Below are 24,736 nucleotides of genomic sequence, written 5' to 3'. Positions count from 1 at the left end.
GGGGAGGGGTCAAAAAGTTCGAGGACCGAGCTCGATAGCTGCAGTCGTTTAAGTGCAGCCAGTATCCAGTATTCGGGAGAGAGTGGGTTCGAACCCCACTTTCGGCAGCCCTGAAGATGGTTTTCTGTGGTTTCCTACTTTCACACCAGGCAAATGCTGGCTGGAGCTGTACCTTACTTCAGGCCATGGCCTCTTCCTTCTGATTCCTAGCCCTTTCATGTCCCATCGTCGCCCTAAGACCTATTTGTGTCAGTACGACGTAAAGCAACTTGCAAAAAATGTTCGAGGCCCAGTTGCTTAAGCCCTGAAAATGCTCCACTTCGCACTTTGATAATAAGAGTAGAGTGAAAGAGTTTCAAATTAAATAACCGCGTATGTACCGAAACTTGATTCAACGCCTGGGAGAAACTTACCTAGGTTTAAAATATAGTTCCGTAGTCAGTTGAAACAGGCGTTGTTTTGTCAGCTCATTGCATGTATGGGATATAAACTTTTCTCTCTTCTTCGTTTTTCTTACGCAAACCATTATTTTGGTGTCACTGTGCAACAGAACCTCATCCGACCTCCAAACATACAGATACATACGACTGTTACATGTTCAAAATATGAAAAACTGAACAACAACAAGAAGACTCTTGCAACAATGGCGGGATGCTTGTCTCTCTCTCAAGTTGAAACGAAATGCTGTTTGATTCTTGCCTCACTTACTTTCAATAAAATATGTTTGCAATTCCGTATAAACATATAATAAAACCTTTTCCACCTGCTGCAATTTTTCAGGTTCGATCTACATTTTTTTTTTCAATGGAAAAAGTTAACCAGTCTCTTTTGAGAGCGAGTTTTGCTCGACGACATTGATATCGACCCCCAAAGCCGTAATGCTATCGTCAACATTCATGCACTTATCCATAATTTAGTTCAGTGTTACAGCATTAAATGACATGATAAGCCTCGGCTAGATGTAAGCTTAATTTCAATTTAAATGACATGTATTTTATGCTCTTGGCAATGTTATCTGGAAGAATGAAGATTCAAGCTCCTGTCTTTCCAACTGCAGAATTTTATAATTGATTTAATGTGCTGATCATTGAGAACATTAAATTTATGGTCACAAGATTTCTTTATCAAGACTTATAAAGATGTATACCAGTACTCTGCATACCAGTTTGAAATTAATTAATTCAATAAATATTGTTCCAGAAGCTGAAATTTCCATCTTATTCAATATTATATCAATGCCTGTTAAACAGCTTGCAAATATTCCTTGTTATCCGTCTGAACACAACTGCGAAGGCAGCCCGTAGTAGAAGCGTTTATCTGTGGTTTTCCATTTCAAATTCTGCTGAATGCCATTATGATACATATCATATTGGCTATGGTGGCTTCAACCTAATAGTTTATTGTAAAAAGTAAATAAAAGAATGCGGTACCGGTACGTACTACAGCAGTCTAAGAGCTCGTGGACTAGCGCCTTGAGTGCAGACAGCCATGTAACACGGCTTACACTTCCACAGCTCCCCAACACTCCTCAGAATAGTCACCGTTGACCAGTAACGCTGGTGTAGCTATTGGAAACACTGCTGAAATATATTGGAAGGAAGATCCTGTACGGCTGCTCTTGTGGCAGTAATGATTTTCTCCACGGAATGAAATCTACTCCCACGTAGGTTTGCTTTCAAGCGGCGAAAGAGGAAGAAACTGCATGGGGCGGGGTATGGGGAGTATGGAAAAATGGTGTCCTGTTGCTTTGCCAGTTCATCTTGAACAAGTCCAGCACGATGATCACGGGTGTTGTCGTGTAACACCAGCCAGTTCTTACTACGCCACAGCTCTGGACGCTTACGACGAAATGAATCTCGTAGACGGCGAAGGATCTCTTTGTGGCTATTCTTGTTTACAGTTGCTCCTTGGGGGTACAATTTCCAACAGCCAGAAAGCAGTGCGCGCATTACCTTGCCTTTTCACCTGTCTTGTCACGGTTTTGACATAAATATGTCTTTTGGCTGGGGGGTCACCTGCTATACAAAATGACGTGTTACGCGATGATACCTAACAACCGAGCAGGCTATGTCGTATAGCTGGTAGTTGTCTCAAATTAGCGATACAAAACGCGTAACGCGACGGTGCCTGCCAACCGTTGATGGAGAGACGTTTAAGACATATTTATGAACGTTTGATTTTCCCAAAGGGAAATCTGACACTATTTTTTCCATCATGGTAAAATGGGCAATTCGGCTTCACCATCTGAAACGTTTAGCTAGCGGATTTGCCGAGTTCATGGCAGAACTTGATATTTGCTAAAACTGTAATATTCTCAGTTCGACCATTCGCATTCAGCTACCTTTCACAACAGAAACCGATGTCCTGCTTAAACCACATGCTCGCAACTGCCTCTTGCCGAGATGAACGAAGAACTGTCACGGCACCATCCCATCCCATCACTGTAGAACACCACAGCGAGCTTAGGTCTACGTACAACGGCCTGTATGTAGCAGCAATGTCGATAAATGAAGGTCACTTCTCCAAGAGATTTAGTTCAGCACCAAATAGGTCCCTCACCGGGCTAACTCCTTGGGGTAAAGGTGGTCGAGCATAGGAAAAGTCACCCTACCTCACTTAATACCCAAGGTAGTTAGAGTAAGAAGTAGGGATCACGCGCAGGTCTGCCCACCACGCTTGGCCGTAGGTGACGTCATCGAGAACCCTCGGTGCCTTGTCTTCTATATGAGGTAATACACAGCTGTGAGCTATTCTATTTTAGCCACAAGTTAGAGATAAGAGAACTTTATTGATATTTTAACATCACCTCAGAAAAGGCATTCCACTTCACTATTACATTAGAGTAATAATAGATCAAGTACAGCGTGAATTAAGCAGCGTTTCTGAAGTATTTCGAACTGTATAAAAGGTTGTAACAATGCTAATACTGTGATCGCAGTGAAATGGCCATTTATATTCATGTTCTCAACGCCTATGATAACAATAACAAGGGGGCTCTAATTGTTACAGACCGAACATTAAAACTTGGTGACTGGAAGAAGTATGTCCGTTGTTACAAACAATATTAGGAAACTATAGTTCCGTTTTTATGAGTTTCGACTTGACAGTTAGCCGGAAGTCAGACGGTGGTGCCAAATTGCTACCAATACAAACAGCTGATTGATGATACACAACACGAACAGAAATGTAAATACTGGAATATAAGTCCATAATCAGTTATTCTTTGTAGCAACATACATGATTCACACAAGATGAACAATGATACACAACACATTTAGGATAAGGCTACGAGATAAAATTATGTCAATGCTCGAAGAGATAAAACGTGAGAAAATTAAATTGAATTTCGACTCGTTATATAGAAGATCTCGCGTTGCTGTTAGATTCAGTTTCCCATAACGAAGGAAATAATCCTACAAGGCGAATATTCCACTCATTTCTGAGTCACTATCGGCATTGTCTTCGTCTGTTGAGGTTTCACTCTCGCTTGACCCTAAAGAGATAATAAAGTCTTCAACATAATCGTCTGTAAGACTTTCTCTCTTCCAAGCTTTAATCATCTCGGATTTCGTGTGTCTCACAACGTTGCTCCAGTCCTCCGCACGTATACGGCCTACGGCTTCGAAAATAAGTCTTTCAACTTACAAAACTGTGAAGAGTCGGTTATTCTCAGCTGCATAATCCTTCACTTGGGCCCAAATCAGTTCTATGGCGTTAAAATGGCAATGGTATAGTGGAAGGTGAACTACTTTATGCCCGTTCCTTCTGGCTATTTCATCCACCACATAAACTGGGCACTGGGGCTTGTTTTGTTTCAAGAGATGCATAAGATCCACCTTCCCCATGTCATCGCGAAACAAAATATTGTGCTCCTTCAACTACTCACTTAATCAACTCATTCTTGCCAGCCGCCATTCTTGGTGCTTTGTCACGAATGACTCCCTAACATTACAAACAATTTCCAGAGCCTGGCTCCTTAGTGGAGTACCGCGCCCGAAGGGCTTTCTTCTCTTCGAAGCTTCATCCTTAGACGTAGACGTCAACATGACAGAATATCAAATTCACACACGGGCCTAAAATTAACCTACTATATAACTACCGAACGAAATATTAAACTAAGCTACTATATAAATTATATCGCCTGTTACATACTATTCACTACAATATAATGCGCTATACTATTAAAAATACTAAACAATTCATTTATAAACTCTACACTATGAAATATAAACGAACAACAACCTAGCACAAAGACACACAAAGACCGCGAAAAGAACTGAGCACAATACAATAAAACACACAGCTGATAGCACGTGGTTGCAGTAAACAACAAATCGACAACACTATAAATTTCGTTTGGCTATTTCTAGCCGAGTGCAGCCCTTGTAAGGCAGACCCTCCGATGAGAGTGGGCGGCATTTGCCATGTGTAAGTAACGGCGTGTTATTGTGGTGGAGGATAGTGTTATGTGTGAGTTGCAGGGATGTTGGGGACAGCACAAACACCCAGCCCCCGGGCCATTGGAATTAACCAATGAAGGTTAAAATCCCCGACCCGGCCGGGAATCGAACCCGGGACCCTCTGAACCGAAGGCCAGTACGCTGACCATTCAGCCAACGAGTCGGACAATCGACAACACTGCTAACCAGAACTGGAGTCTAACGCGCTCTATCGGAGCGATCGGCTGCCTATGATTGGCTGTTGATTAATTCACTTACCCTCCGCCAAAAGGCAGCACTCAAACTTCAAGTCGAAACTCATAATAACTGAACTATATATACACTGTTCACTGTTAACAACACAAACAGCAAATGTTAGGGAACTATAACTGTCCACAACACAAATAGTAGGCCTACCTACAGTAAATGTTCTCCAAGTGCCAGGAACGGACAAATTCCACGTTAACATTGTATAGGCTATATAAATGAATGAGCCTGTATATTAACATTCTTATCACTGGTTTTATATACAACATAATAAACTGCCTTTCATAAAAAATTAGCTGGTGTGTTATACGCAAAGAATAATGCTGATATTTTAAAAAAAGTATTAACAAACACACTTATCTATAGCATCAGTGGAATTTCTTTGCTTTTCTTCTTTCTTTATCGGTATTGTATCAACTGAAATCCGGTCTCCTGAATGTCTTACTTTTGTTTGCAGCGTTCGTTCGAATAAAAGAACGGCTTCTCACGAAACAACTTGCAAACTCATAAATTTCGGGGAATTTCTTCTTCAGGATATCCGTAAGGTTTGTGATGATGTTAGAACCCCCTTTCGGTTCTTTACCGTGGTAAAATTTGAACTCTTTTTTTTTTCATCTGCACTACCGTGGTGTACCATCTCTCTGTAGGCTGCATCAAACCTTATCTAGACGTCTTTGAAATCTTATTTCCACCCCTTGTAGGTTGACCTGTTTTCTCTCCATAATCGCTTTCTATATCGAGGTTCATCCGGGAGATAGTAGGTTCGAATCCCACTATCGGCAGCCCTGAAGATGGTTTTCCGTGGTTTCCCATTTTCACACCAGGCAAATGCTGGGGCTGTACCTTAATTAAGGCCACGGCCGCTTCCTTCCAACTCCTAGGCCTTTCCCATCCCATCGTCGCCATAAGACCTATCTGTGTCGGTGCGACGTAAAGCCCCTAGCAAAAAAAAAAAAAAAATCGAGGTTCTTCTTCTTTACCCTAAAAGCTATATAGCCAGTGGAAATCCTCCAGCAGCTCATCACGATCCTTGGTATCGCGACTGTCCTCGAGCTGTTCCATTAGCTCTTCAAGGGCTTTACCGAACCCTTGCTCATTTTCCGGTAAGGAATAAGATGTTGTGAGCTCAACGCATGCCTTAGACTGGCACACGATATCCGAGTTTTGATCGACTTCATCAGTAGCATATAATATGTTTGGATGTAATGTTTCATAATCTTATGTTTCATAATCTTCCGGAGAGCAGTTGGAATTTCTTATCACCTCGGAAGCATTGAGGCTGAGATACAATCATTTCACCCTTTGCGTCACAGCTGTCGGAAGAGGATGGTCATAAAATTTTCCGAACCCTCGAAGCTGAGAAAGATAGCTTTCAATAATGTCTTGATTACTTCTTACTGTCACCATTTATTTAGGTCAGTGGCTTTAGAGAATACATGAAAGTGTATGTTTCGTTCTTCCGTGTGCTTGCTATGATTTGTGCAGCCTGCAATGGCACAACAAACCATACTGAAAAGTGTACACTATTGCTCCTTTTTGCGTTTTATCACAGAGAATAAACACACACGGATATGCTACGCTATCGTGATTTGATATGCTATCGTGTATTATTAGCTCCTAGCTTCTGCGTGCACAGCGATTCTTATTCGAACTACCTCTACCTCATTCAGGGCAGTTTCAACGCGAGGGACCTGAGTGACGTCACATCTCTGCTTTGCTACTGCGCATCACTTCCGTGATCCCTACCTTGTATTCTACGTACCTTGCCTATACTAGACTTAACTAAAGTTGGCGTCTGACAGGTAAGGTTGGAGGGAGGAGCACTGCACGTGCCATTTCACAATGTTGCCACATTCCAGCATTCCTTTCTACATGCTCTTACCCCTCGCTTCCGGCTCACTTGTTCCCTCCTTCATTCTGGCCGCTGTGATCTGTTGTAGACTACCTGGCCAGGCGGTGTCGTCCCATTTGCGATCACTCTTATACAAACAATCAGGTTCTTATCAGTGACAGTGACAGGTTTGGCAACTCCCAGCAAGACGAGCTGCCCTGAAGTTTTATCTCCATGGCAACTGCAGTCGCCCCACCCTCGTTTCCATGGCAACCACACAGCCACTCCCTTTATCCCGCCTCGGCAGGCAGTAAACAGACCTCCCTCTAAGAAATGTCACACGCCAACTCTTATTATTAGCAGTATAATATCGAGCCTTCATCTTCCTCTACGCCAAGAGCCTTCACAGTCAATTCTTCAGGAAACATTTCATTTTCTTGCTAGTGAACTAGGACAGTGTTGTGGTTCTTTCTCGGTTCATGATGATTTCCGAATATTGTCTTTAGAGATTTTCATCAATTCTATCCATACCCTTTAGAAAAATACTAATATTTATTTACGACACATACCTGTAACAGACTTGCACACCAATTGCAACAGACATTACGTAATACATTATTATAATAGGTAATGCTAATTAGAAAAAATCACGCAAAAATTAACAATAGATTTTAAAGTAGAGAAGTGAAATGTAGATAAAAACACAAAAAGTAGGTTTAAAATTTGTATATACAGATCAGGATTATATTCTATCAATTCTATCAATGTTGCAATTCTGTAAGTGAGAAATAGCTAGGCTAGGCTATATATTTTTGTACAGGCACGGAGCCTATACTGACAGGTCAAATGCATGGTTAATAGTGTAAGAATATAGTCAATATTAAAACATGTGACCTTCCGTTACGGTTCTTAATACAGATCAGACTCCTGCGGGACTAAATTCCGGCACCCCGGCGTCTCCGAAGACCGTAAAAGTAGTTAGTGGGACGTAAAACAAATAACATTATTATTATTATTATTATTATTATTATTATTATTATTATTATTATTATTATTATTATTATTATTATTATTATTATTTAATACAGTTCATTAATTTAAGATCGTGATTTCAAGTACAAGGGTAAATGTCCCATTCCGATTCCGAGTTACAATAATGACAATCATCATTTCAATATTAAAGATTATCAGACAGTATTTACGCGCACGCATACGCTGTGTATGTCCTTTGACCTAAAGCGAGGAGTAACTAATTTCATGTAACTTATAGAATTTCAGGTATTGTTAAAGTAGTATAAGACTTATTATGAATTATCGGACAAAATCCTAGTTCTTGCTTTGTTTACTCATGCAATAGTTGCAGCAGAATAGAATCTATACCTATATTTAAAAATTCTATGAATACTAAAGTCAGTCAGTGCGGCCATTCTATCCGGTCGATTTCCTTCATTTCTTTTTTAACTGAAAGATATTCATACACAGACTTGTCATCAGGTACTATAAATCACTTAACTTCCGCCTTCCTCAAATTATTTGATTTTTCAATTTGTTGTCTCTTTGAAACAATCGTATCTTTGGTTCTAATTGAGGTACGGAGTTCATTTTAGCCTAAGAACACTCAGTGGGTCAAGCTCTTTCATTTCAGCTTTCAACTATTCAAATTGGGTGATTCTGAGGAAAGTTATGAGTGCACATTCAATTTGATGTCTCATTTCTTCAACATTTCTCCTCATTGAAGCAATCATTTCTTTCGTTCTAATTGAGGTACCCAGTTCGTTTTGGTCTAAAACCACTCAGTGGATCAAGCGCTTTCTTTTGAGGTAATAACTACTTAAATTGGTAGGTTCTGAGAAACGTCATGAGTACATGTGTTTCCATGACGAAGATCTTTGAAGGAGTTTTTAACAGCTCGGCGCGTAGTGTTGTTCCAAGGAACGTTTAATTCAATTTTTTTGTGTGATGTATTTTCAAGTGTTTTGTTGACATAATATTACATTCTATTACCACAGCATATCATGTGCTTTATTTCATTAACTCGGAACTTTGCAAATACATCTGTGAGGGTAGTAACGAACAACGCCATACTTTGTACATTGCGGGCGGAGCCAGCAGGAAACTGCTAGTAGAATTTAAAACAGTTCAAAATAAATGTAAATCAAAAGTGTTAATGACCTAGTAAATCCTCTGTTCCCACTACTTGCAGTAATCTTTGCCAATTCGGGTTTTATTGGCTACCGAAGCCATGAATGTTTTATGAACTGATATCACATACTGTATGTAGGTGATAAGGCCACCGGACTTCACAAAGCAGTTATCGTAACGCTATAAGAGCTTCGACCACCTAGTGATCGTTTTGCTACTTTTTTCAGATATCATCACCATATTTGCCTCAATAGTGGTGCTGGGCATGGGGTCCAGTGGCCAAGTATTCGCTGCCTCGGCCTTGCGTGGCCTCCGTTTCTTCCAGATCCTGCGGATGGTGCGTATGGACCGACGTGGAGGAACGTGGAAGCTACTTGGTTCTGTTGTCTACGCCCATAGACAGGTAAGATAATCACCACTAGTTTCAACATTTTCGTTTCTAAATGACAGTCCGATTGCAGAAACTACACAAGAAATACTATTCTTATTGAAGAGATGTAAGTAGACATAAGATTTATAACAAAATGCTTTCTTTTGTTGGCAATTGTCAGAAAAGAACCAAGTGCACAGAAATAATATTCGTGATGCATTATGAGAAGATTTCATTTTCACTTTTTTATGGTTCTGTGCTATCTATTTTGTACTGTTTTGCCTATTTCTACATTCTTTAAGGTACGGATAATTATAATTATGTTTTTATCTTACAACTTTTCTGTCACTGTATATTAGTGGTGCTGTGCAGAAATCAGGAGTAATTGTTAGCTGTTGCATTGCTTCTCGATAATACTTTGAATCGCTCGACAATCGGAAGTCTTCTCCGCTCATTGCTGCGGTATACCGTACCTCTGATTCCAAATCTTCAGCCAGACGATTATTAAAAATGTATTGCGGCGGATTTTATTTTATAAAAGCCACCAATGCTAATGTTCTCCCTCCTTAGATAGGAGGACCTTCATGTTGAAGTCAGAGAAGTAGGTCAGTATCGCGTCAAAAATTGTCAAAGACAGTGCCGACTTGGAACATTATTAGAATTTCCATCGCCATCCTTGTTTATACTCTCGTTTTAAAATATGCACATTGTTATCTGAAACGTCCTGATACTTTCTAACTGACCTGACAGATTACATTTCATTCACACATTATTATGTCATTTAATTGGGTGGTGATTTGTTTCCTGGCGTTCAGTGTAGATAATCGCAGGTTCTGACCGGTCGAAAATATGTCTTCCCATCTTAATTGTTAAGTTCTTCTGAAATTTTCCGGAATAAAATTTAATTGCATTTTAAAAATGTATTTCTAGGGATAAATATATATATATACAGAGACATCTTTCTTTGTGAACTTTCTACAACAGACTCAGAATCAGCAAAGATGTACTGGAAATTCAAGCCGTTACCCTCACAGTGCTGAAGGAATCCATCAGGATATTGCGACACCATTTACATTCAGCCACATATTACAGCTTTGCATCTGTCGCAAATGAAAAGTTTTCTTATGGGTGTACAGTATATATTTCATTCCCTTTATTTATAACAGCTGCAGGCTATCCATTTATAAATGTATCGCGGTGTTCTGGATCCTTGAGATATCCTGTAATTTCAGGTAGATTAAGAAATAAAAATATCAAACTTGCTTACATCCTAAGGAAACAGACAGGCAAGAATACCAAAACTTGCAAACCTCTAGATCGTTCATTTCGCCTGAAATGAATAAAATGCGAATTAATGTATGACGCCAAAGAAGCAAATCGTTTGACAACTATTTTTCAGTGTATAGACACATAACACTAACGATTTATATGTCGATTTTTTTCATATTATATAATTTGTATTTTCTATCAACAATCTGACTCCACCAGATGCCCATGTGTGATTGCCATCTAGCCATCTGATACATAGTACATAAAACGTCTCCAATATTTCCCATTTGCGCTAAACGTTGCATGCATTGCTTCAACGACGAACTCGCCCAGGCTGCCTGCCAGTGACTTTCAGTGTCATGATGAGAGTTTGTCGCGCTTTTGGTGTCGTGCATTATTTGCGCGTTTCTAAATGCAAACGGTGTTTTCTTCTTCCTTTCCCTACACTCCCTAAGCATGGCTGCTAAATTGATTGGTAAAGTATTCTTCTATGAATGTAATTGTATTAAAGAGAGCTGTTTAAACCGTTTCTCAGCATGGGCGCCCATAGTATAGTTTGTAGGGAGGGGCTAGACCTGGGGGTATGTAGTATTTTTAATATTTTGGAAGATGAATGTCGACTTGTATTCCATGGTAGAATACCACACACGGTATCCCCTACCACTTCTACGTAATACAAATTTTTACACCATTTTCTTGAAATAAAAATAGCTGACTAGATTAGATTTTTTCCTTCACTGAGAGCTAGGGGGGGGTCCCCACCTTGCCCCCGGGTACGGGCGCCTATGTTTCTTAGGATCATGTCAGTTTACTGAGGAAAGTAATAATATTTCAAATGGCAAGCCAAATCCCGAATTAAAAGACTTGAAAGACTTTTTAATTAGCATGGTATACAGAATTGCCGTGGCTGTGTCTTAGTGAAAAATGTAGTGAGAAATTATCAAAACTCTTTAGCTGACCGTACTTAAATTTTTCGGTAGGGAGGACACGACCATGTAAAATATTACTTGGCGAGAGGGGATATATGAATATTATCTGAAAATGTTTTTAGACAATAGATTTGTTTGGTCTCGACTGCGGGAGCAAGTCAGTCGAGAGCTGGACTCCATAATCAGAGAACACAGGTGATACAAGCGGGCCACGTAACGCTAAAATCAGACGGTTCAACTTCAATAATGCTTATGTATGTCAGCCCATGCCGGAACACAAAAACTAAGTCAACAGTATACAGGAACCAATTAAGCCACACCAAAGGACAACAAAAAGCAGTGAAACAGAATGACTTCCAGCTCAAGACTATTTTAACGATCAACATTTCCCAGTTTTTTAACTTTCATCATGCTTTTTAAAAAACTTTGTAACTAACATTTCATTTTGTGTGTTCCCAGTGTTTTAATGCATCATACATGTCTTACTGAAGATGATCCAATGCCGGGTCGAAACATGTCTATTTATGTGTGAACTTTCGTCTTAATTGGACGTAAAAATATATGGTATTGACTAGGAGGGTTAAAATAGTTTAGTAGGCCTACAATTTTGTTAGAAACTGGAGTATTTTATTATGATTCCATCGGCTGATTTAAACGTATGGATTCCGCACAGGGTGCAATTTCATTGAAGTGTAGGCTACCGGTACCCTCTTTCTAGCTCGTTGAGGCTACGTATGTTAACTTTAATACTACTGAAAATATTATTTTTATTAGGCACAAGGGATTATTATTTTCTGGCGTCGGAGTTCTGAAGAAAAACACACCAGGCTGTTGTACTTTTGGATGCAGAAACCGACCCAAAAAAAGTTTTAAAATGAAATTGGAGAATTGCTTGTTTCATCTCTCAGAGTAGCACATTACCGTATAAGACCCACCTAGCAACGCGTAGAGTTTTCTCCTACGTTATAATGGTAACAATAACAAAGTAAGTTAGCAATTTTAAGGAGGACAGGGCAGCAATAATATCGAACTGGTTTGTTGGATTAGCTCACTTTGAAATATTTTCGAATAGTTTTAACTTTTGAACTTCAGGGATAAACTTACTTTTCGTGTTGGTATAGCATTTTCTTTTCTTTACAGTAGGAACTAAACATAACCTAAGCGTAGAGTAGGGAGGGGGTGGCTCTAGTTGTTCTCGTGGTTTTCAAACTGCCGTTAAGTAGTTAAACACATCGCAGTGTTGGCAAAACTGCTGTCACTATATACGGTACTGTATATCACTTCAGCTTAAACTCGTCAGGCGATTGTTAGTAACTACAATTATCAGTTGTAAATAGGATAGATATGTCATACTGTGCTTATATACATACCGGTATTTCAGTATTGCCCCCATAATTGCCGAGCTAAACCCAGCCAGTGAGCGAGAGATCCCGGGGTGGACCGTTCGTTCCTGGCTTTCCGTTTTTAGAGGCATTTAAGGGAAAAGGGCTGACGACCAAGCAAAAAAAAAAAATAACAACACTCTTACATTTATTCACATCAGCATCCAAAACACAAAAATATCCTTGCAAGGCTTTGATTACAATAAACTCTCATAATGTCTGGTCTTCCTGTAGCAATTAACAACCAAAATGTAATCCTCGTCCTCCAGTTTTACTGTTCTGGAATGAAAATTAACAAAAGATTAGGCCTTCACTTGCCTTCAAAAATCAAAATATTTAAATGAAAGTATCCAGAGACTTCAATGAAAATTTACACAAAATTAGTAGGCAGCAATCTCGCTTATTATCTATATATATAAAATAAGAGTTTTGTCTGTACATTGCTCAGAATTTGAAAAGAATGGTATTTCTGTATCGGGCATGTCCGTAGTAGCAAGGAAATGCACTTTTTACTTTTCCGTAATTTCTGTCTGTCTGTCTGTCTGTCTGTCTGTCTGTCTGTCTGTCTGTCTGTCTGTCTGTCTGTCTGTCTGTCTGTCTGTCTGTCTGTCTGTCTGTCTGTATGTACACGCATCACGAGAAAATGGCTGAAGAGAATTTAATGAAAATTGGTATGTGAAGTCGGGGGATGAACCACTACAATCTAGGATATAATTAATTTTACTCACGCTGAGTGAAATGGTAGTTTAGGGGAAGGCCTAAAATTTAATTCTCAAATATTTATATTATTAGTGGTCCTATCGATAGATACCACATAACTAAAGTTATATAGAATTAAATTTCCGATCATTTATGTCATACATTGTTACCATACTGGCTTTGATAACACAGATATTCATGAATTTGTATTTTTGTTGCCAAGTCCATATCAACGCCGAGCCACGAGAAAATGGGTAAACAGAATTTAATGAAAGTCGGTACATAGAGTCGGGGAATAAGAAACTACAGTCTCAGTTATAAGCAATTTTATTCGCCCAGCATGAAATTGTAGTTTAGGGGAAAGCGCCTAAAATTAAATTTGAAATACCTATGTTATTGGTCCTATCGAAAAGTACTACCTAACTAAAGTTATAGAGAATACAATTTCCGATCGTTTATGTTTTATTCAATTTTACCATACCGACTATGATAAGAGTGGTATTTCAGAGTCGGAAGAAAACTAAATGTGAAGGCCTACAATACTGACATTGATCAACAATAACATTACATTGACCATTGTTTGTGGTGATGTTCGTTGTCCCTTATGCTGCCGCTCAACTGCGATAGATGGTATTACTGCTGCGTACCGAGTATAACAGCCTGACTGAATATTGGCAGGAAATAGCTGGGGAATTAGAAAACTTTCTTCTTTAGCATGTCATTCCCCTGCTTCATACATTTTCTGATACCGTACTGCAGGTACGTAACTCACTGGTTCATCATAGTATTCCAACTATTCGATCCCTACCCCGACGCGCTGTTTTGAATGAACAGTGTGCACTCTTAAGGCAGAGAATCACGTAGTAGTAGTAGTAGTAGTAGTAGTAGTAGTAGTAGTAGTATGACCTGGTCTAGAATTACTATTTAGGCATATTCCAAATTATAGCACCACAACTAGCTGATGTCTGAAAAGAGCCGTTCCTTAAAAAGAGCTTCTTCCTCTTCACTTTTATTCAATTCCACATTCATTTTATTCAAAATTAGCAGTGAAGAGGGGGTTTCTCCTCTGGCTTGGAGGAAAAAATTGCCTCCAAGTCAGATAGATTTTTCCGCCGCCAGTGTAGTGAACTGAGATTTTCCGACTCATCGGGTACTCCTAGGAAAGAGATTAGTAAAAGGGCATAGCTTTTGCCCTGGGACTCACCACTATTCGACCACCCCCCCCCCCCCCCACATAAAAAAGACCAAGAGTGTTCACGGACCACAGCTTTCTGCGGCCTGGTCATTCCTGCTCTGGAACTTTGAACTGTTAGATCGGCAGCGTAGTACTGTTCATTAAAAGTTAGAAAATGTGTGGTTTTTCATTTGATCGAGTATTTCATGCGAAATCATTGCTTTTACTCGTGCCATTCCTACTGACGTCATTGTAATGACTTTTGTTCATTTCAGTTGGGAAAAGTACTAAGACAGTCTTTCTGAGGATGTAAAAAATCAGGTGGAGAGTGAGTGTCCTCCATTACAATGCAATTCCCTAACACAGTCGTCAATGAGAAAAGACGTTTAGTGATTTCTCCGTCGCGTTTCTAGGGTAACGTTAAGAGCTATGCAATTTAATACAGTCTTGCTCACAACGTGTATCTACCTAACCTACAATTCTGAATACAATGTAAAATTCCGTAGCGAAGCACGGGTAGGGCCTACATCAGCTAGTTCCATAATAAAATTAACTTAAGATTTCATTAATTTATATCAATCTCAATACGTGGTCAACGTTAAATTCTGGTGAATTTCGATAACTAAAGTGTATAACGTTCATTAATAACACCAGTAGAAACTCAGATTGAAAATCAAAATTAATTCCAACATTTATAATTACCGTAATTTTTTATTATTATTATTATTATTATTATTATTATTATTATTATTATTATTATTATTATTATTATTATTATTATTTCCAACCTTATCTGTGTAGAATTTTACTTTATCATCACACGATCGTGTTTATAAATTAGTGTATCTCAGTAAATGATTCTCATGGTACCTAATTATAATTCACATTTTTCTGATTGATTCCCAATTAATTATTATTATTATCATCATTACTCGTTATCACCTAAATTCAAGCTGATTATGCCGTTTGTGAACATTAAATTCATATTTGCATGGCATTTAAAGTTTCAAGTCAGTTTGAAAATACTTTGAAATTTTTATATAAATGCATTGAAAATTTTCTCATATCCACGTGTGAGCTAGTTAAAGATTAATTTATAAATCGTTTGCCTTTGCGGAAAAATAACAAGACGATCTTTCACCTAAATCTTTAGAAAATGTAAATTAAATCTTAACCTAGTCTTACTCGACACGTCTTCTTCTTCTTTTCCTACCGCTTTTCCCACACCTGTGGAGTCGCGGGTGCGAACTGCGTCGCACATATGGATTTGGCCCTGTTTTACGGCCGGATGCCCTTCCTGACGCCAACCCTATATGGAGGGATGTGAGCACTATTGCGTGTTTCTGTGGTGGTTGGTAGTGTAGTGTGTTGTCTGAATATGAAGAGGAGAGTGTTGGGATGGACACAAACACCCAGTCCCCGAGCCAGAAGAATTAATCAGAAGCGATTAAAATCCCCGACCCGGGCTGGAATCGAACCCGGGACCCTCTGAACCGAAGGCCAGTACGCTGACCATTCAGCCAACGAGTCGGACCTAGTCTTACTCGACACTAATCTCATCAAATTGTTCCTTAAGGTGTGCTAAACAAGTCATCATGGTGGCAAACAACATTGGACATAATCCGTGCCGTTGCGGTAAATGCACGACCAGATTAAATTATATTAGACAATCAAAAACATGGAAAATATTCATAATTACAACACACACATGCCACATTCACACAAGGTAACACGTACTTTTTATATATAATATTTACAACGAATCCTGCCCTTATTATTTTATTATTATTTTTAGCATGGTCGCGTCAATAATATCTGGAGGATGAATTCGTGTCTGGAAATATTCTTACTCCAATAGTGGCTAGTGATCGAAATTCGTGGTATCACTTGAATTGAAATACTCCTTAAATAGCGACGGAGATTCATCTAAATTTCTGAAATTAATTTGAAGATTCTAATAGAATTCCATAATCATCACCATCACATGGGTTACAAGTCGCAAATATTGCATTCATGAGCCTTAATCACATTATTATTATTCCTTATTCATGAAATGTATTCAACGCGTGCTCCACTTATAATAAATCACATTGTGCTCCCAAAGACACAACAACAAGTCATTCACTAATAAACTCTCCAATCAATAAATTATTCAGTTAACATCCTGAAGGACTGCCATATTCCAGACGCATCATGAACTGAGCACATTAAATCTCACATATAAGGAATCGAAGATAATTTATAGCTCACGACCGTTTAATTCCATTCTTAACCTGATCTTTACTTAATTTTATTATTATTTTAAGTGATTATTAGATCTATCAGTCCTCCTGAAATGTCGTGAAACTAGATGACTCGACCCTAAAGAATGCAAGTGATCTGAAAATGACACTAAATTCGACCCTATCTCACAAATTTTACACGTAAGTCCAGTCCAGATTATTTCCAATATCACAGGTAGACAATTGAGGTTTATCGCGTGGTCAGTGATTTTTAAATCTGTCTAAATCCTATACATGAGAACTCATTCAAAGACAGACTACACAGCTAATCTAATAGATTCCAAAATCCAGTCACACACACGTAATTCGACTACCATGACACCTCAAGAAATGGAAAATGAAATAACTCAATCTACAACAAGAACTAATAGAGCTACAATTTAGAGAAGAAAGATCCTCTAGTTGTACAAAGATGAGACAGAAAATAAAAGATTAAATGGTACTCAAGTTTGGCTGAGGTTCGATTCCAGGTTGAAATCAGTCATTCCGGCATTTTCCCGTTCGGTCACCCTCTCCGACCAGAAGTGCCTTACATGTCTAGAAGGTCATGGAGACACGGCAGTAGACGTCCCACGATGAAATTAAGATGCACATTGTAGAGGAAAGATCCATCTTGATGTACACGGCGATTCACTGGGATGAATTCCCTCACGTTCCAGAAGTGTAGGCTGTAACTAATACAACAGATATTAAAATGTGTACATACACGCTGGAGTACTTAATGTTCTCGTGCAGAAATAAATTTAACTTGGGTCACTAATGTTGAGATTCACTCCATAAGATTTGATAATAAAAATGCACTAATTTCAGCAGAGCGGATGTCTGCTTGCATGGCAGAACTTTCTTCCCACGTGGTTCTGATGAAAGAATAGCGTTGACCAGAGTAACAGCGTAGATCAGAGTAGAACAAAGCAGAGCAGCAGAGAGTAGCAGAGAGAGAATGATTTACTGCGAACATTACATTTTATAGTCTTCGCTCGGGAGGCGTGTACTTTTTAGAGACGATCATTGGTTCACGGGGTCTCTTGTAATTGGCTGTGACTGTTTCTCGAAGTTTGCCTGCTCGCAGCACAGGTTGTCGGCGCATGGCTCGCTGGGAACACTGGCTTGTCACATGATCTACCCTGCACTCAGTCGAACACGGATCAATACCTTGTCCCTCTGAACGACAGAAAAAACCAGGTTGGTGCTCACACACAGCTTTCCAAATGATGAGTACAACTCCCGGTGAACAATAAAATCTTTTAATGTCGGCTCATCGTAAATAATCTAAAGATAGCCATATTTGAAGGGGACAGTATAATGAGATCTGTATCGTATAGCTTTACAGGAATGTCTTTCTCTTGATTGCTGAGAATGACATCATATCCGATTACATGCCAGCCAATGGCAGTGCTAGTAGCTGCTCAAGCAGTGAAAAATGGCGTGTCCTACTTTTCATTAGGTTATAAAGGTACCGGTAAATATACTTCTGGGGGCGCCTTGGTGGATCCATGGCCATTGCAGTGAACACATCTCTCCTCTAAAAGTATTTGCACGTAGGATTTGCAACATTTTTACTCCTTTTAAAATGTTATTTAACTTTGCAAAGCAGATAGTAAAGCTCTGGCTTAAAATATAACATCTTAAGATTACAATCATGAGCAACTTCTTGTTTAAAGTAAAAATTTTATTGACATTTTAGTTGGAAAGTGGTTTAGTCTATTTGTAATATATATTTGTAATATCTTTTGTACTAGGCCTACTGTACTGGTTTGTCATGGGTTTCAAGGAGCCTTTTAGTGGGTAATCGCTTTTTACTGTTGGGAAAGCTGACCTTCCTCTTAAATGGTCAATGATCCTTCCGAGCATTAACCTTAACAGCATTAACAGTTGTGAAGTCTGGTGTCACATTGTTGCATATGGTCTTTCCATTGTTGGGACAATGGCATGGACAAACAGTGTCGAAACAGTGATGGTAATTTAACGAAATTCAACATCTTGTTGAGATTAGAATTATTCGGGAATATTCTATCGAATGGTGTTGGTGAAATTATGCACTGAAATAAGTTTTCACTAACAAGTTCGATAGAGAGAGGTTAAGAATCCAATATGGCGCAGCTCACATGGCATCACAGCTACCAACTTAGAAACTTTTGTCTGGCTGGTGAAAGGACATGACAGAATTGGTGCGGTCTGGTATGGTTAGGTCTGGCTAATGACAAAACCATTGGGCTGGGGTAAGTAAAGGTTAGAGCCACAGACTTCTAGTATTCCCTGTGAACAGTGGCATATACTGGTCTGAAGATCTGGGCTACCAATCAGCCTAGTAATACAGAAAATATTAAATTACATTTTTAAATCTTATCTATATATATGTGAAGTCAAGACGTCTGGTTTGGGATGAAAATTCCTTGATGATGTCTTCATTGAAGTTGTAGTCAGGCCTCTTGTGAAGTTTCTGAAGAAAAGGAATTTTCAGTTGCATTAATGCCAAACTGCATGAACGTTTTTGTGTATGCGTTGAATGGCGCTATGAGTTTATCCTCTTCAGCGCAGAAAATGTTCTTTCTACGGATGCTGAGGTTGCTTGTATTGTCACAATTAATGTTGCCGATTTTAGTACTTCAGGAATCACTTGACTTAGTCCATTTTCTTATATGGTGGTAAGACTTTCATGGACATAATAAAATTTCACGATTCTTTTTACAAGAGCATTATGTTGGTCAGTGTGCAGAGCATATTGTGTATCTAGTTGAAAATCAATTCTTGTATTACCAAAGTTTGCAAAGTTCATGCTACTGGAAATGAAAGCCTTCAATTTATCATATTTTTTATCTGCCATGCAAAAAGAGTTCATATTTTCACGACTTAATAACAACATGGCCAGCAATATACTTTAGACAGCTTAAAACTGCCAGACAACCACTTCCATCTATCATATGTACTCTGGTAATGTGAAATGACGTGTGTACTTGCGCTGTTTTCCTTCACATCGGAACATTATTGCAGTTCAGATGTAGGCCTTGTCATGCCATATTCATAATTTGAGCTTTGTCATTGTATGGACGACGGCTGAAAGGAACTTTCAACAAACTCTCTATTATGCAGTCATTGGCACTTAAAGCCCCCACAGGTGTTTATTCCATCATATTCCCTCAAAACCAAAGCTGCCTCAGTTAAAACAAGACAATATAATAAAATTACAGTATACAATTCTTCAGCATACAGACACTTAAACAAATCACAAATTGAAAATACTTTAACTTCTAAAACATATTCACATCTCTGCGCGCGATAATGTATATTTATTGTAGGCTGCTTGTTGTTAACCAGGTAAGAAACCGCCAACTGTAGTGGCAACTGGCTCGCTTTCAGTGCTGAGCCTGGACTGAGCGAGTGTGGGTGATTAGTGAAGTGGAGAGGGGCGTAAGGTTTCCGGTCGTGGCTTCTACAGCATTGCCACGTTCACTACCCGCTACCCACACTTTCTTTCAATAAAGAAGAATGCTCATGAATGTCACGATTGTTTGAATGCTCTGTTGAAACTGTAATAGAGTGTTATTTATTTTTAATATAATTTTCTTGGGCTACCACCGGTAGCCCCAGGAGCCCGTAGAATACGCCCCTGTCTGTGACAGCATTGGCTAATGATAAGACCATTGGTGAGTTTACGTTACGTATACCGCAACTACATCCGACACACACAATGACATTTCATTTTCAAATTTTATGATTTCATTATTTTCATGGGATGTGGTATCAGTGGACCACACATGATGCAAGCTCTATTGGTCACAGTAGGACTGCCCTGCAGTCACTGGAAATGCAGGAAATTGTCACATTTCAGAGACTGACATAGAGTCGGTTTATAAGTAAGAATAAGGTATACAAACAAGTTAGTGTAAAGTGTAACCAAGTACTGTAATCAAAAACTGAAATAATCACAATTCAGTTTTTAAGTTGCTTCTTTGTTTCAATGCAGGATTGCATGTTTAGGAAACAGTAGAAACATATAAATAGAAACGTATAAAATTGACCGGCAGTAGAAATAAGGAAAGATCCTTCCTTTATGCTTGCCAGGAACCTACCAAGTCAGCCCTTAAAACTAGAACTACTGAATGCAATGACTGTCTGTGTTATTACTGGTCGGCTGTGATGAAGACAAGTTTCTTATTGTCTCCAGTGTCTGGCAATAGGGCTGTCACATTCGGTAAAGATAATAAAACCACACAGTTTGAACTAGCTTTGTGGTAGCTAACCAGGTGCTTACACTCCCAGATCCTAGGCATTTGTTTTCATCTTATGCTTCCAAACTCTAGGACCACCATGTCAAGCCTTTGTTACTTGGTATTGACATAAATATGTCTTGGAACTGGGAGCTATCTGAAAATTTGTGTAATGTACATAACAAAATGTGTTATGACCCCCTGTGGGTGGGGGATGCAGACGGTATCCCCTGCCTCTCGTAAGGGGCGACCAACGGATGATTGTATTCGAACCATGAAACTACTTGTTATTACTACCATCACACAGGAAACACCATGGGTTGCCTTTACTTGTGAGTAGTACCACTATGTTAGATACCCATAGGTTTGTTATGTTAATAGCAACAAAGGTGAGTCTGTACAGGTTTTCCAGTACCCCTGATTAGTACCAATGTGAGAGACACCACGGATCTGGGCGTTGCCTGTGATTAGTACCACTACATCAGTGACACCGTGGGTCTGCATTGTCTGTGATTAGTACCCACTATGTGAGGAACACCACAGGAATACCAGCGCCCGTGATTAGTACACCTAGGTGAAGAACACTATGGGTTTGCGTTGCCTATGAGTGGCGCCATTATGTGAGAAACACCATAGGTCTGCGTTACCTGTGCGAAGTACAATACTTGTGAGTAATACCGTAATGTGGAACACCGTGAGTCTACGCTACTTTTGATTAGTACCGCAGCATGACTAATACCATGGTCCTACTTTACTAGCAATAAGTACCATTATGAAGGACCGTTGATCTGGATTTTGGACCCCTTTAGACAACAAGCATTCTCGATTCAAGATTGTGTTTTAGAAGCAGTCCCTTGGTCAGTAATACTATTGTTTATGGTAGTTTTGTGGGTCAGATCCACTGATTGTTTTAAATTCATACCTATCCATTCATTCTTCATCATCACATTTTTTATTCTGGTCAGTGGATGATTTTGAACATTTAAATTGTCATTACATTTAGTCTCATTTTGTACCATTAGGGGCCGATGACCTAGATGTTAGGCTCCTTTAAATAACAAGCATCATCTTCATCATCATCAAAATGTGTGATGAACCTAGCAACCATCATCTGAAATTAGCAACCATTGATGCATGGCCATGACCGAGAGACATATAAGACTTGTTTATGATCATTTGATTTTCCCATGTGGAAATTTGTCACCACTTTTTCCATAACTTTGAAGTAACTCTACAGTATAATTATGTTGTTTTGGTTAGCGTTAAAGAGGGCCCTACAAGACATCTTTTGATTTATTCCTGTATTATTTTGATATTGATGCTATTAACTCAGCCAACACTCTCTCTCCAGTCGTTTGACTCATGACTGAGTATCGTGACCCAAGGACTTTGTTGTTTGTTTTATAACCTGATTCCATTCTGTATGTACTTGCGTTTTCCGCACAGTAACTCTCCATAGTAAGTCCACGATCTCTCTTACTTGATCAACCCATCTTTTTGCGACCCGTCCTCGTGTCCTTGTGCCAGAAACGTTTCCTTGGACAATTAATTTTTCCAGGTTGTCATCCTCTCTTCTCATAATGTGACCAAAGAATTGCAGGATTCTCTGGTACACAACTTGGCATAGACTTTCTTGTATTCCAATTTCCCGGATGACAGAATCATTTGTTCGCCTGGCTGTCCATGGTATTCGCAACATCCTTCTCCAACACCACATTTCAAAGGCATTGATTCGGTTCCTGTCCTTAGCTTTTATGATCCAAGTTTTGCATCCATACAGGAAGATCGAGAACACAAGCGAATGTACTAATCTTTTCTTCATATTCATAGATATTGCTCTCTCTTGCCAGATCTTTGATTTTGCCATAGCTGTATGTCCTAGAATGATACAACATTTGATTTCTTTTTCTCAGCTACTTGTATCCTCGATTATTGAACCAAGATAAGGAAACAGACAAACTCTTTGGAGATGGTTCAGGTGCTGTGGCAGCTGAATCTCTGCACCTTTGTTGACAATCATTAGTTTTGTCTTGCTCCAATTAATTTCCATGCCAAGATTGTGACTTTCCTGTTGTACACGATCCATTATCTTGACAAGCTCCTGTACGCTGCTGGCTACAAGTGTGGTGTCGTCAGCAAAATAGAGGTTATTAATTCTCTTCCTACCAATCAAAAATCCTCCTTCCCAACTGTTGAGGGCATGCCTCATGATATATTCACCATAGATGTTAAACAATTGAGGTGATAAGATGCATCGTTATCTCACACCTTTGGAGACTCTAAAACTTGATGTTAGATCACCATCAACTCTGACTTTGGCCAAGTTGTTATCGTATGAGCCTTTTATAAGTGAAATGAGATGAGATGGAATTCATATTTCCTCTAGAACACACCACAACTTCGGCCACAAAACACAATCAAAGGCCATTTGGTAGTCAATGAAGCATAGAAACAAAGGAATGTTGAATTCATGTGCCTTTTCAACCAAATGATGGATATTTAGAATCTGTTCTCTAGTTCCTCTTCCTATGACAAAGCCAGCCTGTTCTGATGGGAGCTGATATCTAATGTAAGGTTTCAAACATTCATTTATGTTATGCAATAATATTTTACTTGCATGTGATACTGGTGAGATGGTTCAATAATTTCCACAGTTCCTTGTTGATCCCTTTTTGTGAAGTGGAATGAAGATGAAAATGAGCCAGTCTTGTGGCCATACACCACTGTCCCATATCTTGTTACAGATGAAGTGCATTAAACGTACTCCTTCTTCTCCCATTTCCTTAATCATTTCCCCAGTAATGCCATCACTTGCTGATGCTTTATGATTCTTCAGGTGTTTAATTGCATCTTCTACTTCTCTCCTCAGTACTGAAGGCTCTGGTTCAGAGTTAGATTGATTAGGGATGTACTTATTACAAACATTCCTGGTAGTCACATCTGCATATAGATTTTCACAGTATCCTTTCCACCTTTCAATGGCCAGTTGTCTCTCTTAATTTTTAACATGTTCTGTATCTGTTATATCACGATGCCCTTATCATTAAGATATTTGATCTCCCTTGGAGCTGATGGCATATATGTTAATACAGGTGTACATGTTAAAAGCTACGTTTTAAATGTTGGCGCACTTCCAAATGGACTACCTTTCATCAATGATGTATTGTGCCTAAATATTTCAGGAGCTGATAACAACGCTATATATTGGCTTCCTGGGACTCATCTTCGCTTCATTCCTTGTGTACCTGGCGGAGAAGGATGCCAACCCCAAGCACTTCTCCAACTTTGCTGATGCACTCTGGTGGGGAGTGGTAAGTATTTATATTTAGAGAAACAGAAGGTAAAGTGCTTCTTCAAATAAAGGGCAGTGACACATCTATTAATAAAAGCTGTTTGGTACTCCACTGACACTTTCATTTTGCAAGTATTGACTGTAGCTACACAAGTGTTGATGGATATCACAACATGCAATGATTATCCATGGACTCATTAATGCTAGAATGCACTTTGAGTTTTCCTGATAAACATCACAGTTTTGTGTAACCTTGAGACAAATGCACAGTTAACGCCCACCTCTTGTGAGATCTGGCTACCCCTATCTTGAATTACTATACAGTAGTTTCTTCTTTTATTGTGCTTCAGCATTATATTATTTCTGGTGTTTCTGTTTCATCATGGATATTAAAATGTTGATAAGTGTGATACATCACCTTCTGCTGTTATGGGACACTGGAGATCATAATT

General features: G+C 39.1%; 1 protein-coding gene across 1 annotated transcript in view; it reads left to right on the top strand.

Moving 5' to 3' along the window:
- The window catches only part of LOC136879341 (potassium voltage-gated channel subfamily KQT member 1), a 916,827-nt gene that overhangs the window by 644,536 nt on the left and 247,555 nt on the right, over nt 1-24,736 (top strand). The window contains exons 4-5 of the mRNA XM_067153158.2: nt 8,907-9,082; nt 24,175-24,303. Of these exons, the coding sequence (XP_067009259.2) occupies nt 8,907-9,082; nt 24,175-24,303 (305 nt within the window). The remainder of the gene's footprint in view (nt 1-8,906; nt 9,083-24,174; nt 24,304-24,736) is intronic.

Source organism: Anabrus simplex, chromosome 8 (assembly GCF_040414725.1).
Source record: "Anabrus simplex isolate iqAnaSimp1 chromosome 8, ASM4041472v1, whole genome shotgun sequence".
NCBI classification, from domain to species: Eukaryota; Metazoa; Arthropoda; class Insecta; order Orthoptera; family Tettigoniidae; genus Anabrus; species Anabrus simplex.
This window is presented reverse-complemented; position numbering and strand designations above follow the sequence as displayed.